This window comes from Diabrotica undecimpunctata, chromosome 8 (genome assembly GCF_040954645.1).
Source record: "Diabrotica undecimpunctata isolate CICGRU chromosome 8, icDiaUnde3, whole genome shotgun sequence".
NCBI classification, from domain to species: Eukaryota; Metazoa; Arthropoda; class Insecta; order Coleoptera; family Chrysomelidae; genus Diabrotica; species Diabrotica undecimpunctata.
Genome location: NC_092810.1, coordinates 26,396,929 through 26,417,295, shown reverse-complemented (window position 1 = coordinate 26,417,295; position 20,367 = coordinate 26,396,929). Strand labels below are relative to the sequence as shown.

The 20,367-nt window shown below is 34.9% G+C and overlaps 1 protein-coding gene across 1 annotated transcript in view; it reads left to right on the top strand.

The window, feature by feature from the left end:
• SNF4Agamma (SNF4/AMP-activated protein kinase gamma subunit) overlaps positions 1–20,367 on the top strand; it is a 319,651-nt gene that overhangs the window by 208,446 nt on the left and 90,838 nt on the right. Inside the window, 1 exon segment of the mRNA XM_072539907.1 lies at positions 15,780–15,916. Within this exon segment, the coding sequence (XP_072396008.1) occupies positions 15,780–15,916 (137 nt within the window).

Genomic DNA, 20,367 nt, shown 5'->3' with positions numbered 1-20,367 from the left:
ATGAGCTTCTATACACTCGTTGACAATTCTCGCACGGTGAGGGCGAGCATTATCATCAATCAGAACAAATTGTTTGCCTATTGCACCAAGAAATGGAACAACTATTGGTACTATGACTCTGTCTCGATATCGTGTAGCAGTCATTGTCTCATTAATTAAGACGAGTAAGTCCATGTGAACGTCAAAACATATGCCTCCCCACACGCAAACTGATCCACTTCCATAAAGAGTGGTTGGGACTCTCAGATTTTCATTGTAACGCTGTCCTCTTTCCCTCCACATCAACATTCGGCCATCATTCGTATACAAACGAAATCTGGACTCGTCATAAAGATACAATTCCTCCAATTTTCGAAATTCCACTGATAGTGTTCCATTGCCCAGCGATATCTGCATGCACGCTGATTCCTAGTTACTCGTGGATGGGTAGCGCGCCGTCTAGCCCTTAAATTGGATGCATGTAACCGTATTCTGACAGTTTGACTGGAAATCGCTCCTCCAGTAGCATGCGTGAAGATACTGTTAATTCTGGAAGCCGTGAATGTTGGGTTTCTTCTTGCCGTCAGAACTACAAAACGGTCTTGCCGACGAGTTGTACTAGATCGTTCCCTTCCTCCTCCATGCCTGTATGTTGCAGATCCAGTTGGTACATACCAATTCCATGCACGACTTATCACACTTTGCGACACATTTAGCCTCATAGCAACCTCTTGTTGAGTGATGCCTTATTGGATCCAACGAACTAATTACTTGAGCAGCACTAGTTCTAAACGTCTTTGTGGCATAATGTTTTTGTGATAAATAGATTTCTTGACTTATTGACAACTGGTAAAGCCAATACAAGCACTTTTATACGAATGATATATTCATGTTTGAAAGAACATGTTTCTCTTGGCCTACTTCCTTATCTCTGTACGAGATAAGGGCCGATAAGAATAGGGAGATAAAAACCACATGCAAAAAATATTGGCAATAAAGATAGAGTATAGTACAAGCATATAGAGTATAGTACAGGCAATTATTTTAAAAATAGTTTTATATGTTAATTTTAGGAATTTAAAAATTATCCACTTCAATTGTTGAGTAGTGTATTACCTTTAAAGACGATTATGTTATGAATCGGGTCAATAGATATTGTTTGATGTCCATGTCCATGGGTAATGATACCCATTTCTGTATGGTTTAGTAAATTAAATCATTGACCTTACTATTGGTAGTCAGCAAATTTCAATGTCTGAGATCAAAGCAATAATTAACATAATACTTCGGCAGTGTTGAGTTGTAAAACTTGACCTACATATAAGACTACGGAAAGGATTTTAACAAAAATTCAAATATTAGCAAGGATTTATCGATTTATTTTAATGAATTAAAATTTTAGATGATTCGTTTTCACCGTTTTTAATGAGAATATTGTGTAAACTTTTTTTATCTGCTATGTTCACTTAATACGCAAATCTCTTATGCAAACTCAAATGCTTTAACTGGATGTATAGATAGATATCATCATCTAATGCTCACTCTATTATCGATTACTTTTTCTACATTCCAGTCTCTACAACGATAAGGAACAGGGTGGGAGAAAGGACGCATCTATCCGTGCTTACCGCCAGTCTACTTTTTAAAGTTATTTCTTTGCGTAATTCTCCTGCCTGTTCTAGTGTGGCTCTGTGTCGCTAGATATGTCGATAGAAAAATCCAATCAGCTTGATATACTTCGTCGGGAGTCCATGTCTCAGAATCTTCCACATTTTTTCTCTCTTAATACGATCAAAGGCGTTTTTGAATTAAATGAACATAGATTTATATCCTTTTGCCACTCGCTTCCTTGATCCAAGATCTTGGTGTAGAGATGTGGTCGATAGCGGATGGTTTTGGACGAAAGCCTGCTTGGTTACTTATTAGTGTTTCGTGTAGTTCTGGCTTCAGTCCGTTCAATATGATGTTTGACATAATTTGAAAAGTGGCATTCGGAAGTTTGTGTTCTCCATGAAGTTTCTTGTGTTTTCTTGAATAATAAGAGCTTCAACAGCTTCAGCAGTTTAGGCGAAAACGTTAATCTCTGGCACTTGTTAAGACCTATGTACCATATCCTGTGGTTTTAACGAAGGCCAACAGTTTCCTTATTGGTAGTTTTGGGATCTCCTCCGGCTCAATCCTCAGTTGGTAAATTTTCATTTTCGTTAACCAATTTTTATCGGACTATTGTCACAATATAAAGCGATCCATTGGTTTAAAAATATAGTCCTGTTGTATTCTGTCGATATATATTATAGTAAAAATTGCAGAAGTATTTTGAAGACATATATCAAGAAACGGATAGAGAAGAAGAAAACAATAAAGAAGACAGAACAAGATGAAGAAGAAGGATTAACCTATACAGAAGTGAAAGAGAAAATATGCAAACTTAAAAACGGTAAAACAAAAGTGGCACTCGGAAGTTTGTGTTCTCCATGAATACGTTTCTTGTGTTTTCTTAAATAATAAGAGCTTCAACAGCTTCAGCAGTTTAGGCGAAAACGTTAATCTCTGGCACTTGTTAAGACCTATGTACCATATCCTGTAGTTTCAACGAAGGCCAACAGTTTCCTTATTGGTAGTTTTAGGATCTCCTCCGGCTCAATCCTCAGTTGGTAAATTTTCATTTTCGTTAACCAATTTTTATCGGACTATTGTCACAATATAAAGTGATCCATTGGTTTAAAAATATAGTCCTGTTGTATTCTGTCGATATCTATTATAGTAAAAATTGCAGAAGTATTTTGAAGACATATATCAATAAACGGATAGAGAAGAAGAAAACAATAAAGAAGACAGAACAAGATGAAGAAGAAGAATTAACTTATACAGAAGTCAAAGAGAAAATATGCAAACTTAAAAACGGTAAAACACCGGGAAAAGACAGAATATGTGCAGAACTTATAAAATACGGTGGGGAGGCACTATACAGGCAGATTTATGAACTAATACAGAACATATGGAACAAAGAAATAATAAACGAAGAATGGAAGATGGGAATTATAGTGACAATCCCAAAACAAGGAGACCATAGAATATGAAAAAACTACCGAGCAATTAATTTACTGAAAGTTACTGAATATAAAGTAATGACTGGTATAATTAGAGACAGACTAACAATATATACAGAACACAGCATAGGGGGTTACCAGTACCGTTTTAGACAAGGAAGATCCACGATAGACGCTATACATACGCTAAAACAAGCGATAGAGAAAACATACGAGTACGACGGAGAAACACATTTTCCTAGACTTTAAACAGGAGTTTGACAAATTAAACACGAAATACAAGAATGGATGAGTCAAGAGAACATAGTTACACCAATTAAAGCACGAAGAATTAGATGGTATGGATACATAATAAGAAGAGAGAAGAGCGATCCCTTAAGAGATAACGGAATGGATACCATCGGGTAAAAGAACCAGAGGCAGACCAAAACTGAGATGGAAACAACAAGTGGAAGAAGACTTAAGGAGTATGGAAATTAAAAATATAGAATGGACAATCAAAGAGAGACAAGAATGGAAAAAAGTAGTGGAAACAGCGAAGTCACACCAGAATCTGTAAAACCAAACCCAGAATAGAAGGATCCCCCACACAAAAAGGATGTTAAAGTGAAAACAGCTTCACCTTCTTCGGGAGCGTATAGCTTGTAAAGGGTGATTCATTTAGAGGTACTTTTTTGGTGGGGATTTGATTGGAGATCGTGCATGAATACTGTCAAACTTACATTTCGTTTTTGTTCAGTATTGTTTGACATTTCATGATGGAAAGACTTAGCCCGGCACAGCGTCTAGAAATTATTAAGTTGTATTTTGAAAATGGGAGTTCTGTGAGGAATGTGTTTCGTGTGCTTAGAGCAATCTATGGTCCACATAATCGGCCTACCGAACGTACAATTCGCTTTACGATTAGTAAGTTTGAAACAAAGTTTTCATTATTGGATAACACGCGGCCAAATATACCACATTTAGCACGTACTGAAGAAAATATAGCGGAGGTAACGGATAGTGTACTCGAAAATAATGAAGAATCGATTCGTCGCCGTTCTCAACTGCTTGGCTTGTCATATGCAACAACTTGGCGTATTTTACGTAAGGATCTTGGTTTAAAAGCATACAAAATTCAATTAGTGCAAGAGCTGAAGCCGACCGACCTTCCGAGTCGTCACCGTTTCATTCGATGGGCTCTTGATAAGCTTTCAGAAGATCCACTGTTTTCGAGAAAAATTTTGTTTTCAGGTGAGGCTCATTTTTGGCTTAATGGGTACGTTAATAAATAAAATGCCCGTATTTGGGGTGATGAACAACCCAAAGAGGTTCAAGAGTTGCCATTACACCCTGAAAAAACAACTGTTTGGTGTGGTTTATGGGCTGGTGGAATCGTTGGTCCATATTTCTTTAAAACAGAGGCCGACCAGAATGTTACTGTGAATGGAGACCGTTATCGTGCCATGATAACGGACTATTTGGTACCTGAAATTGAAGCTCGTGGTCTCGGCGACATTTGGTTCCAACAAGATTTCGCCACTTGCCATACAGCCCGTGAAATCATGGCTTTACTGCCAGAACGATTCAGTGAACAAATTATTTCACGCTTTAGACCAGTGAATTGGCCGCCTAGATCCTGTGACATCTCACCTCTAGACTCGTTCTTTTGGGGCTACCTAAAGTCCAAAATCTACATGAATAAACCAATACGATTGAGGCATTGGACGCCAATATTACTCTAGTCATTAGTGAAATACCAATCGAAATGCTGGAACGAGTCATCGAGAATTGGAACTTCAGAATGAACCAACTTAATCGTAGTCATGGCCAACATTTAAAAGAAATTATCTTTAAGAAGTAATTGTAAAGAATGATTCTTTTGTATGATAATAAATATTTTTAAATAAAATTTATTTTTTTCATCGTTTTTTCTTGTTGAAAAAAGTACCTCTAAATGAATCACCCTTTATATATTATAATATCTATTATAGTTCCGAATATTAAGTTAAAATGGAATTTATGATGTCTTCGATTTTTTTTAATAAACTTACCGATTAAATTTTCCGTCGGATTAACACTAATCATTTTAATTTAGAAAAATTACAAAATTGTAACAATCAATCTTATCTGGCCGTTGAAGTTTAATCCGAATTCCAAAACAAATAATTTAGATGACCGCATACGGCATCATTTATCGCGGCTACCGAATACCATACTTATTTTACATAGGTATCACATAATTTATCTGGGTCTTATCTCTAATTGAGCGATTGTCATGCAAGCGATCCTTACAACTTCGTTGTAATTCTAGTGTTTAGTATGTGTAGAAACGTGGATTTTTGTGTATTAGTGTTATTTATGTGGAAGGATAATACGAATAGATGTAGAGATGAATACTACAACTGTGCATAGACAACGGCTAAGAACCTATTCAGGTAAAGCATCGTAATAATTGTTGAAATTTTTTTTTATTATTTCTTGTAACATACTACTTACTTTACGAGCCCTATTTTTGTTATTTCAATTAAATTACATAAGATATATACTTTATATTAATAACTTGTAATTAAAATTATATTTATATCATTATATAAGATATAAACACGAGGTTCTATGACAGCTGTTTTTGTTATTATTTTCGTAACTTTATAACATAAACAAAAACTGCTTGTCTGTTTGATCGAACACTGTTCTTTTTATTATTATTTGTAGTTTCACTTATTTTTTTGTCTGATCAGACATTGTAAATACATCCATGACTTATAGTGTCAGTATATATACACACTCAAAAATATTTTGCATAATGTAATATTTTCAAAATTATCCACCAAATCTGGTGAAATCTATTTTTTTTAACAAAATTCTTTATTATATATATAAAATTGTATGTTAACAATAAACAAAATTTAAAAGATTAACAATTTATCATTATTATTTATAATATGTATTATAAATATATTTTTTTTTAAATTTGTACAGATTTAGGAACTAATACTTAATATGCCGTATTTCCACCTCTTGCATCAATGCAAGACTAGATGCGATGTCCCATGCTTCTTATAAGTGTATTAATGTAGTTCTTGTCCATGGTGCCCCATTCTTCAATCGCTGCTATTCTAAGATCTTGTAGTGTCCTTGGGGGTGGCTGCCGGGACTGAATTTTTCTTTTGAGCATATCCCATCCGTGCACAATGGGATTGAGGTCAGGTGAGCAAGGTGGCCATTGTAATCTGACGATATATTCTGTATCTAAAAAATCTTTCACATGTCTCGTACGATGGGAAGGCGCATTGTCGCCCATAAAAATAAATTCTGGACCAACAGCTCCTCGCCACAAGCGTACAACAGGCCTAAGAATGGTATCTATGTAAATTTGTCCACTCGTGTTACCAACAATAGGAATTAAAGGAGTTTTATTATTTAGCATGATGCCGCCCCAAAACATTATGGAGCCACCTTGATATGGGACTCTTTGGACAGCTTGGTTAAGTCTATCCTGTCGATTTGGGTTCCTCCAAATCCTAATTCGGCGATTATCCGACAAAAGGCTAATTTTGGTTTCATCAGAAAATAAACACGTTTCCCCAGGCTAATCTACGGGATCTTACAGTACTTGTTAAACTCGGACAAGATATTGAAGACGGTGACGCATACATTTGCAGGGATTGCAAATTGGCAAATCTAGCGAGTGTCCGAGCGAGTGTCAGAGCGTACTGTAGTGCACAGTGAGCGTGTGTGATTTTTGATACGATATTATAGTGAATAGTGGAAAGTTTCCACTGGAAACTCGTAGATATAGAATTCTATTATTATTGTTCAATATATTTAAATATATTTCGTTATTTAGAGGTGAGTACATTAAACAGTTAGCTGTGAAATTTAGATTTATTGATTTGCCATAGGTACTTCTTATCTTAAATGAAATCATGAAATGACAAGTAACACATTAAACGCATTGTAAAATTTAATACAAAACTATTAAGACTGCCATTTGGATCGCCAACCTTCGAAAGGAGACGGCGCAATGAGAAGAAGATTAAGACTTAGATGTCTAATAAAAAAATCAATATGGCTTTATAGCAAAGATTGTCTAATGAGTGTTCGTATTTCCTGGTTATTGTAGATTCAATTCTCCAGTTCAGGCTATAAGACGTTGTTGTATATATACAGTGTGTCTCAACTAAGTTATGACGATATCGACTTTTTTTATGAAATGTTCGAGAAAATCTTTTATAATAATCTAGGAGGAAAATGGCAAAATGTCAAAGGTACACGATATAGGAAAGACATTTTAAGAAATCAAATATTTAAAATGACCACTATTAACTATCTGACAGTGTCAATTCTATCTTCTAATCAATCGGTGACTTTGTGAATGTCTTCTTCTTTTTTTTATGTAAACATGACTCATGTCTGTTTTTCAATGCGCCTCCAGTAAGTTGTCGTTCCATCGTTTTCGTGGTCTTTCTACTGTCATCCTCCTATTGCGGAACCGTCTCTTGCGGTCTTTACTACTCTATTTGTTGTCATTCGGTATTTATGATCGTTTCATTCTACTTTTCTATTTCTTACCCAGTTCTTGATGTTCTACACCTTTCTACAAGTGTTTTCATCTCTGCTGTTTCTAACATCCTTTGATGACTGTTTTGTAAATTCTTCCTTTCATTTCTTTCTTGATATTTTTATTTCTCCATATCGTTTCATTCAGACAGCCTGCGGCTCTGTTTGCTCTATTCACTTGATCTTCCACTTCAGTTTTGATCTTTCCGTAGCTAGATAATGTGATGCCTAGATATTTAAACTCCATCACTTGTTCTATTATCTGACCTTCCAGCTCCAATTTACATCTTAGGAAATTTGCTGTTAAATTTTCTGGCGGTTATTATTAAATTGGTGCAGCTTAGGTTGCAAATCGCCTTCACTTTGAGAGAGTAGTATTGCGTTTTCTGCATAGCAGATTATTTTAAGTTGTTTTTTCCCATTTGGTATCCTTTTTTAGTTCTTACTTTTTTATTATTTTATTCATAATGAGGCCGAACAATAGAGGACTCAGGGAACTCCCTGTCTTATCCCATTGCCAGCTTCAATAGGGTCGGTTAATTCTTCTTCTACTTTTACTTTTATTGTGTTGTTTTGTTAGATATTTTCGATCATTTTGATTATTCCTAGATGTATCTCTCTTGCGTACAATAAATGGATAACGTCTTTTAATTTGACCCGGTCAAATGCCTTCTTAAGGTCCATAAGACATAGATATGCCGGTTTGTTGTATTCTAATGATCTCTTGCCTCATTATAAATATAGAGTCGATGCATGATTTTCTCGACCTAAAACCTTGTTGTTCTTGTGCTAGTGTTATAATTTCATTCAGTTTATTTGTTATCACTTTGGTTGTTAATTTTAGTGTTGCGTTTAATTAATTAATTCCTCTATAATTTTCAGGGTCCGATTTGTCTCCTTCTTTGTTTTGTTCTATTATTTTTTGGATTAGTTTTAATAGTTGTTTGGTCAGATCTGGTCCTCCTTACTTTAGGAATGTGTTCGGTATTCTGTCCTCTCCTGGTAATTGTCAATTTTTTAATTTCTGAATGTAGCCGAATCAATCGGTGACTTTCTGTAATAGGAGTGATGCTTAAAAGATGTTGTCTGGCCTATTTACATAGATTTTGATTTTTAAATAACCCCACAAGCAAAAATATCTAAGGTGATTAAATCTGGAAAACAAGGTGGCCATTCAATAAACAATAAACATGTTTTTATGAACAATTCCTGAATTTTAAATAGGAACATTAAAATAAACGTAATATAAACTGAAATTGTGGTTAATCTCCATTAAATATAGTAAATAATATTAAAATGCGACAAGAAAATAGCTTCAGAACAACAGTAAACCGTCTTTTACCCATCGATCGATTTGGAAATATTTCGTAAATAATAAAAACCATCACAACTGATAGATACTTCAGGAAATCACCGCAACTAATGAAAAATATTTTGAAAAAAATACATTTAGACTCACTATAAATAAAACCTTGGAGCATTTCACTAAATATTTATCAAAACACTATTTTTCTCGCTAATGTTGACTGAAGATTAGCTTCCTTTATGTCAATATGTCAAAGCAGTTAGGACGTTCTAAACCTACGTGTTAGCTCAGCTTTTCTTACAAAACATTGCATTGACCCAGTTTATTTTTACTCTTTATTGCTGTTTTTATTTTTTAAATCTAAAAATATTTTTTCACAGGAAACTTAAAAATAAAAATAAGATAAGCTAAATATTGAACATTTTTATTGATTTTTATTTGTTGGAGTTTTTCGTTCAGTAAAAATAACAAAGGCCGACAAACAAATTTTGGTTAAAAACTTAATAGCAATAGCTGATTTTTATCGACTTTTATATGCCGAAACGAAACATGGTCTTAGTTTTTTTGTATCACTATCACCCATAGTTTTTTAGCAACCTGTTTTTTGTTAGTTTAAAATCCCCATACGATTATGGTAAAATAAATGAAACGATCGGTTAAATCACAATCATGGTTTTTATTTACAGTAGGTTACTCGAAATAATCATACACTGTAGTAATATAAATTTCACTAGTCAGATGGAATTGGTTTATATATCATTTCACTTTTTTATTTAAATGGGAATAAGCCACAATTAAAGGTTAAAGTAAGTTTATTGACGTTTCAATTTCCACTTCGGAAATCGTTCTCAAAATACAAACATTAGTCAATTTACTAATGTTTGTATTTTGAGAACGATTTCCGAAGAGGAAATTGAAACGTCAATAAACTTACTTTAACCTTTAATTGTGGCTTATCCCCATTTAACCCTTAACTACAGACATTCCATTATTACCACATAACAACAGAGCCCCGGTATTTTTTACCGGTCAGTATAAAAGGGAGTCAAATATAAAGTTAATAAAAAAATGCATTATGTATTTTTCTGTAGTGTCTAGATATGGGAGAACTGGTAAAATGAGTGATTTTAATAATAAAATACAAGATTTTTAAAGAATAATCTATTAAAGGATAATTTTGGTAATATTTTTGGTCTATTGAAATAAATAAACAGCCACAAATGCTATGAACAAAAATTCTGATTTTTTTTTAAACAAATAAATCTAATATAGAATCATAAAAGAAACAAAATAACATTTACGAAAATCTATAAATCCATAAGAAAAAATTAAGTGGCACATTTCTTGCAAACTCTTGCCGTGCGTTGCAAACATATCGGAGTCTTGCACATTATGCAAATATGAGTGGTTTTTCTTTCTTCAGTGATTCAGTATAATGGTCTGTTGGTAAATACCCTACATCTGAGTCCACATCACTTGCGCCAGAATCAATTCCCTCATTCCATTTTTGCAAAATTTCTATCACCAAATTTAACCCTCTTTGAAGGTCCAGGATGACTTCCAGTTTCTTTACTCTTTTCCTAAAAACAAAAAAATATTATAAACAGTTCACATTTTACCCATATAAGATTAATTAAAAATACTTACTTAAAAACAGACCTTCGGTAAATTTTACCGGTTAAGATTTTTAATGTGAGCTACGAAAGAAAATATTCACAATACACGCCCACCGCTTTGATTAGCACTGTTATACAAACTGCCCGAGAGATACTGAGATGAGAAACATGCAATTGTAAATGGTGCGGATACCACGAAATCCGCGTTTTGGGACCGCCCACCGGTAAGAAATACCGGATCTCTGTAGTTAAGGGTTCATTAGTAATTACTTTAACATGCCACAAGAAAATAGCTTCAGAACAATATTTCACTTTTTTATTTGAAGCTTCTTGTGTAGGTTTTTCTGCGTTAAATCGTTTGTAGAGCTTCTCGGTGAAGTAACCAACAGTAGTGCCCCATCATTTTGGTCTTCCAGGGGCCCTTCTAGTGTTTTTTCATCAATTTAATATCCTGGTGAAAACGCTCACCCTGCTCCTCACTAACGTCTTCCAAAATTTCCGGGAAGTAATCAAGATAACTGTTCAAAAAGTGAACTTTTAGGGTCATCAAACAACCTAATTTTTTAAAATTCTTTAACGTGTTAGCTACAATAGTACCATATTCTGGGTATTTAAATTTTTATTTAATTTATTTCCTAAGAATTTTGTAACAACTTGCTTTAATGATACCCATGCTTCTTTCTCATTTATGGTCGTTGTGGTTTCAAAGTTGAACACTATTTTTCGATTGTCCTACAAACACGCCTTCTTTAAATTTACCTTCTGAAAGGTTTGGGAACTTTTCTCAGATATGCTTAAAACAATTTACTAATGTTTCTATTTTGAGAACGATTTCCGAAGTGGAAATTGAAACGTCAATAAACGTACTTTAACCTTTAATGTGGCTTATTCCCATTTAAATAGTAATTATGCTTAAAACAAGGTCCATCTTTAGGCAAATATGACTCTCCGTCACAGGTTAATTCTTTCTGCACCAATGTCGATGTCTAGCTCTCCTGTCCCATTCACACAAGAAACATGGAAATCTGGTAAAACCACCTTGCTCACCAAGAAGCATACATGTTACTTTTAAATCGCCACATATCATCCAACCATGAGCAGAATATCAAATTTTATTCGACACTATTTATAGATTTTCATGACAGTCTTAAAAGTTTTTTGGGTGGAGAAGATTCGAAACTCCAATACTATGATGGTAACCAACGTTCTAAAAGGACAAGATACATGAAGAAGAATGTACTAGATGCATAAGTATTACCATTGTGTAATAAAACAGCTTTTAAACTAGCTTTTTATGAATCAATAAACAGTCTCCAGTCTTCTTTTTTGCAGTCAACACCGAACTCGTTCATCAGATCTGGAATGTCTGAGCAGTAGATACACTAAATCACACTAAAATATTGAAAATTGCTGCTCTTTCTTCCTATACACATTATATGATGGTTCCAACTGTCAACAAGTTCTTTTCTTTTAGTCTAGAATCTCTGTTTAGGCTCTATATTTTCTGTAGTACATTACTCATCCATCTTTGACTGTAAACACCTCAGAATTCAGAAAACACCTTTAAACAGACTTCAAATCATTTGGAAATTTCAAATCTACAGCGTGCCTTACCGGTCGGATGGCGGACAGTAGGTTAGTGTAGCTTCTTCCGCTACTATTGTAGCTAACACGTTAAATAATTTTAAAAAATAAAATTTTATCACCCTTAAGGTTCACCTTTTTAACAGTCATCTGATTACTTCCCGGAAAATTTGGGAGACGTTAGTGAGGAACAGAATGAGCGTTTTCACCAGGATATTAAATTAGTGGAAAAACGCTACAACGGCCGCTGGAAGGCCAACATGATGGTGTTGGACCATTGTTGGTCACTTAACCGAGAAGCTTCACAAGTGACTTATCTCAGAAAAAGCTGCACAAGAAGTTTCAAAGACAAAAGGGAAAGGAAGTATAAGCCAGTTCTGTAGTAACCTACTGTAAATAAAAACCATGATTGTAATTTAACCGAACGATTTATTAATTTTACCATTATCGTGTAGGAACGATAGTTGGGACATAATGTAGACTGAGACGGACTAAAGGGGGCCTCGGTTGCACTGCCTTCATGAAATTGAAGATGATTTGAATGGAGTTGGAAGTAAGAATATAAAAGAAAGCTACTGAAGACAGAACTGTACATTGAACGACGTAGTCCTTATATGCTTTAGTACATAAATTCTGATCTTCCAACATATTTTTTGGGAGATTTGAGAAAATTTTATATATAGTCCATCAATACTACAAGAAGATTTGCTTTTGATACTATTGATTGTTTGGATCAGTTCAAATTTATCAACTGATCTTAGAAAGAATGAATCAAGACCTTTTTTGAATTGGGGAGATAGGAAATGAGATCTTGTTGTGGCAAAATAGTTGATGTTATATTTTTACTCAGATTAACGAAGTATTAATTTAGATTTTCAGGATTTGGAAGGGAAAATGTTTGAGCTGTGTTTGTTTTATTTTGAAGATCGTTTATTATGGACCGAGTTTCTTTTGCAGCACTTTTAGAGCTTCCCAGACGGTTTTGATAGTACGCTTTTTTAGCTGTTTTGATAAGTTTTAGATAGTGATAGTTTCAGTGACATAGACGTTGGTACAGTAGTGAATGTACAATAGTGAAAGCATATTCTTGGCTGATATGCGGATACCTTTCGTAATCCAGGGTTTGTGATGTTTTGGCTTAATTGTAATTAATAAAGGAAATGCCTTATAGAAAATTCAGACAAGCCTATCTAAAAGTCACTGAAATTATAGGCCAAGTCCACAGAAGAAAAGATCCACTCAGAAGTCAAGCATAAATTTTGGAATTTACAAAAGTTCTGAGTGGAAAAAATCCTACCTAAACGTTGAGTTTTTGAGGATTGTTTGTTAAGAGTGGTAATCTTGGTATACACTGCTTCATGATCAGATAGTCCTGTATTAATAATTGTAGAGCGTACATCAAAGGGTGAAAAAAGGGAGACAATATAATCAATTGTGGTGGTTGTTGTTTTAGTAATTCTTGTAGGAGAATTAACTTTTAAAATTAATTCTTGTCACCGCATAGAATTTATCATAGGTGATCTATAAATGCAAAGAATGTATAGATGAAGATTTTTATTATAAACTAAGAAAAACTCAAAGAAGGCTTCACTCGACAGAAATTCATATTTTGTTACTGGAGAGAAATCATTATTTGTAGAAAGGATTAGGGTGCCACCATGAGTTGAACTTTGACGCTCATACCCTGTTCAAAAATTTAGTTTTGGAGAGACAACGAAATAGTAATTTAGGTGGCATTCCCTTGATTTTTGCAGGTGAATAGTTCTTTCCGCAGTGTGAAAGGACCTAAAAGTAACAAGATCAGCTTCCACCGTAGTTGGAATAATTCTTAGTTATCGTTAAATTCTAGAAGGATTTTTCGTAGATCTTCAGTCTTAGTGTGAAGTCCGTCGAAAGTCAAAAAGAGTTTAACGATTGTGTTGGTAAATCCATTGTAACATATTGACGCAGGTTGGTCCTGTAGAAAAGCAAGATGTAGCTTAATGGCTTTTAAGATATTTGGTCCCCTTATTAATCTTGCTAGAAGATATCGACTGTTCGAGCTATTGGTTAATCTAACTCTTGGTGGAGTCATCGGATCCAGATTTATCGATATTTTTAAAGTATCTTAATGAAATTAATATGGGTATGGCAGGATATAACGCAGGAATATCTAACAGGGTATATATTACTTGATACCTAGCTTCTCTTTAATAAAGCGAACCACTTATATAGGGGTTTAAATCGGGGTTAAGTTGCTAATAACTACATAATGAAATTTATCTTGCTCTGGACTTGATTCGAAATGGTGAGGGTTCTTCAATACCTCGTTTTTCGTTGGTATAGTAGATAATTTGTTGGTAACATTACTCATTTCATTTGATATTTTAGTGATGTTTGAAGAGATCATTTCTAACCCCATCAAATCTCAGTTGAATATGAGTCTTGGACTTAAACCTTGATAGTGTCATCTTCTTCTTTAAGTGCCATCTCCGCGACGAAGGTTGACAATCATCATGGCTATTCTGACCTTCGAGGCAGCTACTCTGAACAATTGTCTTGAGCTGCAACCAAACCACTCTCTCATGTTCTTTAACAAGAAAACGCGTCTTCTTCCTACGCTTCTTCTACCCTTTACTTTTCCTTGAATTATGAGTCTCAAGATGTTGTATCTTTCGCCTCTCATCACATGTCCGAGAAATTGCAATTTCCTTTCTTTTATTGTATTTTCCATTTCCCTCTCTCTGTCTATTCTCCTTAACACTTCTGTATTTCTGACTATCTACCCATGGAATCCTTAACAACCTTCTAAATGTCCACATTGTGTCTTCCAAGATGTCGGCTATTATGACTGTATCGTCGGCATAACTAATGTTAATTAAACTTCCGTTCACTTTTATAGTGTCATCAGAACAGCGGAAGAAACTGACGATATATTGAACATATCTTGTTCCATCTGCCTTGTAGGTTTTAAAACATTGTCAAGATTCAGCAGGTTAGTTATTTTATGGACCTCGTCAATTTTTTTTGTAAAATAATTCAGTTTGCACTCATTTTTTTGTTAATAAATCGTATGTCTCAATGAAAACAGGCAAATTATCAGTTAGTTTTTTAGTTACTAGAATTACGATGAACTTGCCATCATCCTATTGTGTGCTCCATGTACATACTTTCTTCAGCACTTCTCACTCAGGTATGCATTATGTTCTCATAGTTGTTTTATCAATACATATTACCTATACTATAGATGACCGCAGTGATGGTCACTGCTTTGATTAATATTGTTTTGGATGCTGTGTATACGTTTCTAGATTTCTGTTTTTTCAAGGCTTTCAGATACTTGTTTGCGTGTATTTTTCTTATTTTCCTTTTTGAATTTGGACTAAATTACTAAAATCCCTATTACAGACTAATCAAAACACATCTTTATTTAGTTTATAAGCAAGAGTGAATATAGTGAAAGTATATTTGATATTTCTTTAAAAACCAAGTGATTTGTACATTTGCCCTCGTATAGTTCTTATTATTGCCACTTAAACGCCAAGCACATTGCGGCAATGTTTTAATTATTTGTGTAAAATCACAATTTAATGAAGTATTGTAATAAAAATTGAACCGTTATGGCGTCTTTGCATTATTTCTAATAGTAAATTTTAAATTATTATTTTTGATCCTTTTGTTTATAACACAGTAATTATTGAACGTTTATTTTTTTTGTTCCAGGAGCTCATTTACGTCAGAGATCTCTTGATCCAGAACGACGTAGACAGTCAATTGGACCTATACCGAATATCCACAGAGCATCAGACGCTTTCTTAGATCCACATCATGCGGCCATATTATTCAGGGATTCTCGAGGGGTAAGTTTTTTTTTGAATCTTGAATAACAGAAATTTTTGTGAGGGATTTTTCGTTCTACATAAACAACTGTTAATATTTTATTTACATAATTGATCGTTGTTTCACTCATTTCTTATGTACTATATCATAAAAATATGACGAAAATATGAGGAAAAATATTACAATATTCAGATTCATTTTGGAAGTGAAGATAGAAGGCAAACGGACTGGGGGGTCGTCAAAGGACATCATGGCTAAAGGATGTGACAAAGGGCGGAAATGAAGACTTTGCATTTATCCATAGCAGCTGCTAACCAAGTTGTGTGAACCAACGTTCAACAAAGAAGAAACACTAACAGGAGAAGAATGGTGATAGATGAGTAAATCGTTTTATCATCATCCAGACTCAACAGCCCACTGCTGAACATAGGCATCTTCCTCGTGTTTCCAATTCCATCTATCTTGGGCCCCTCTCATCCAGTTTTTATTTTGTCTTCTTAAATCGTCAGCCTATCGTCTAAGGGGTCGAACAACACTTCCCTTGTCTTGGTCTTTATTTCAATAACCCCTTTATCTAGCTATGCGTCCTGGCCATCATCATCATCATTCTCTTTGCCTTTATTACATTTCGTCATAAGTGTCTATCTTGGGTCATATCAATATTAATATCCTTTACCGACATGTCCTCCCAGGTCTTTTTTGGTCTTCCTCTCGTACTACTCTTCCAGGAACCCGCAGATCAGCAATTCTTCGTTGTGGTTCGTTACATTGAACATGACCAAACCATCTTAACCTATGCTCCCTCCTCTTGGCAACAATAGGTGCCATCCCTAGACTTCCCCGAATATACTCATTTATAATTTTATCCTTTTTTGTCACTCCACTCATCCATCTAAGCATTCTCACTTCCGCCACATGCATTCGTTGTTCCTCTTTCTTTTTAACCGCCCAATATTCATTTACGTATATCATAGCTAGTCTTATCGCTGTTTTATAAAATTTTCCCTTCAGCTTCATTGTAATTTTTCTGTTACACAACACACCACTCGCTTCCTTCCACTTCATCCATCCAACTCTTATTCTACTGCATGCATCTCCATCTATTCCCCCATTACTCTGTAACACCGATCCTAGGTACTTCAAACTATTACTTTTCATAATCATTTTACCATCCAAATATATCGTTCTATTTGGACTAACTCAATCTTTAAATAAACATTCCAAATACTCTGTTTTTGTCCTACTAAGTTTTACACCTTTTTCCTCAAGAGCTTGACTCCACTGTTCCAGTTTATGTTCCAAGTCGCTTTTACTTCTTCTTCTTCAAGTGCCATCTTCGTTCCGAAGGTTGGCGATCATCAGGGCTATACGTATTTTCGAAACTGCTGACCGAAACAATTCGTTGCTGCTACAGCTATACCATTCCCGTAGATTCTTTAGCCAGGAGTTTCGTCTTCTTCCTATGGACCTTTTTCCTGCTATTTTCCCTTGCATAATTATTCGAAGCAGTTCATATCTTTCGCCTCTTGTAATGTGTCCCAAGTATTGCAGTTTTCGTTTTTTGATCGTAAATATGACTTCCTTTTCTTTATTCATTCTTCTCAAGACCTCGACATTTGTGACTCTCTCGGTCCATGATATTCTCAGGATTCTGCGATACATCCACAGTTCAAATGCCTCTAATTTTTTGGTATCAATCTTTTTCAACGTCCATGACTCCATTCCGTAGAACAGCACAGAAAGTACGTAACATCTCATCAGGCGAAGTTTCATTTCAAGGCTCAAATCTCTTCCGCAGAACACTCTCTTCATTTTAGTGAATATGGATCTGGCTTTTTCTATTCTTATTTTGATTTCTGCTGAGCTATCGTTGTCTTCATTTATAAAAGTGCCTAAATATTTGTATTTGCTAACTCGATCGATAATTTCATTGTGTAAATATAAATTTTGAACATTTTGTGTTGATTTCGATATTACCATAAATTTAGTTTTCTTTATGTTCAAAGATAGTCCATATTCTTCGCTGCAGTCTGCTATCTTATTCACCAATGTCTGTAGCTCTTCAAGTGTTTCTGCGATCAGAACGGTGTCGTCGGCAAATCTCAGATTGTTTAATCTAACACCATTTATTTTAATACCTACAGATTGCTCAGAGAGTGTTCTATTCATTACGTCTTCGGAATAGAGATTAAACAGGGTTGGTGACAGTATACACCCTTGTCTCACACCTCGCTTTATTTCAATTTCTTGAGTGGTATTATTCTCTACTCTCACTACTGCTTTCTGATTGTAGTACATATTTGCTATTAGTCGGATGTCTCGTTTATCTAAATTCTTTTCTGTCAGGAGTCTGATTAGGTGATCATGCCGCACTTTATCAAAGGCCTTGTTGTAATCTATGAAACACATGAATACATCTTGATTTATGTCAAGACATCTTTGAGACATAACGTTCAGTGCAAACAACGCCTCTCTTGTTCCAAGTCCATTTCGGAATCCAAACTGGGTATTATTGACGTCCATTTCCAGTTTTCTGTGTACTCTAGAGTGTATAATTTTCAGAAATATTTTCAGTACATGGCTCATCAGACTGATTGTACGGTAATCACTGCATTGTTTGGCATTTATCTTTTTTGGTATAGTAACAAAGGTGGATAAAAGCCATTCTTGTGGTATTTTTCCTGATGTATAAATGCTATTGAAAAGTTTAACTAAAATGTGAATCGAGTCTTTTTCTATTAGTTTAAGGATTTCCGTTGGTATTTCATCTGGACCTGGGGCTTTACCATTTTTCATTCTTTTTAGTGCGTACATTACTTCTTCTTCCGTTATTTCTGGACCTTAGTCTCCTTGTATGTTACTTAGCTCAGATTGTTGTCTATCATCTGCAAATAGTTCTTCAATATAGTTTTTCCATGTCTTCAACTGTTCTTCTAGTTCTGTTATTATGTTTCCGTTGACATTATACAGGGTATTTGACTGCTTACGTTTTTGTGTACCTGCAAGTTCTTTCACTTTTTTATGTACATTAAAAATATCATGTTTTGCCTGCAATTGCTCTATTTCTTCACATTTTCTTTTATAAAAATCTTCTTTTGCTATTCTGATTTCTATTTTGATTTCTTTCTGTATTTGTTTATACCTTTGTTCGTTTTTTCCTTTCATTATTCTCCGATTGTCCATGAGAAGAAGGATCTTATCAGTCATCTACCTTTGCTTTATTTTTGGTTTTTCTTTAGTCAGAATTTTCTTCACAGGACCTGTTATCGCCATTTTTACGTTTTGCCATTTTTTATCTATGTTGTTCGTTGGCTGAGATGTTTCTTTTTCATGAAGTATTTTGAGATTATTATTAATACATTTTTGCAGTTTCTCCTTTACCTCCAGGTTACATAAATGACTGACGTCTATCTGATTTGCTCTTCTTTTCTGCTCCAATCTTTTTAGTTTAATACTCATTTGCGCTATTAGAGGGTTATGGTCTGAAAAGACATCTGCGCCTGGGTAAGCTTTAACGTAAGCTTTTACTACTTCCGACTAATACTATATCATCAGCATACATTAAGCACGACGGAATATTACCCGTTTCGCTGTTATTTGATCCAGAACTAATGAGAATAAATAAGGACTAAGCACCGAGCCTTGGTGCAATCCTACTTTCACATGAAATTTATCAGTCTCTCCCACACCTGTCCTGACACTAGTTGTTACTCTCTCATACATGTCTTTCACAATCTTTACATATTCACCGGGGACTAAGACAATTTTTTTTTGTCTCTGGCCCGTCTGATCTGTTATCTCTGAAGCTAAAGCTCATTGTGTTTGCTGCCCATTGTCATTTTCTGCATCCAGTCCAGAATTTTTGTTCCCTGTACAAGTTGTACGGGTTTGTTGTGTCCTAAATATACGGAGGTCTCCTCTTGGTTGCCTATGTCGTTTTGTCTTTTGCTTTCCAGCGTCTCGCAATCGTATAATACATGTTTCACAGTTTCTGGTTCCTTATCACAGAGTCTGCAGTTAAGGTATCCATTGTAAATGCCTATTTTATTTAGGAATTCTCTTACTGGAGCATGCCCGGTTAACATTCCTGATATAGTTCTGAGTTTATTCCTGCCCGTATTTTATGATTCTCTCCCAATATCGCTCATGACTTTCTGGGATCCAGTTCTCTACAGCCCTTCGGATTGAAGCCTTTGGTGCTCCCAGCGTCTCAGCTGGTCCGATTGGTTCGTTCGATACTCTTTTAGCAAATTGATCTGCTTGCCCGTTCTCCGTCAATCTCCGCTTTTGCTTCCCCTTGAATGTTTGGAGTATATTTCTTGTTCCTACCTCCTCTTCAGTTTTCGATCCCCCTGTATACCAGAATTTACCCTGTTAGTTGTGGTGTTCCGTTTTTCTCCATACATGGAATTGCCATGTAATCCGATTCCACATTAAAGATGTCATTCGTCACAGTCTGTGATAATGTATT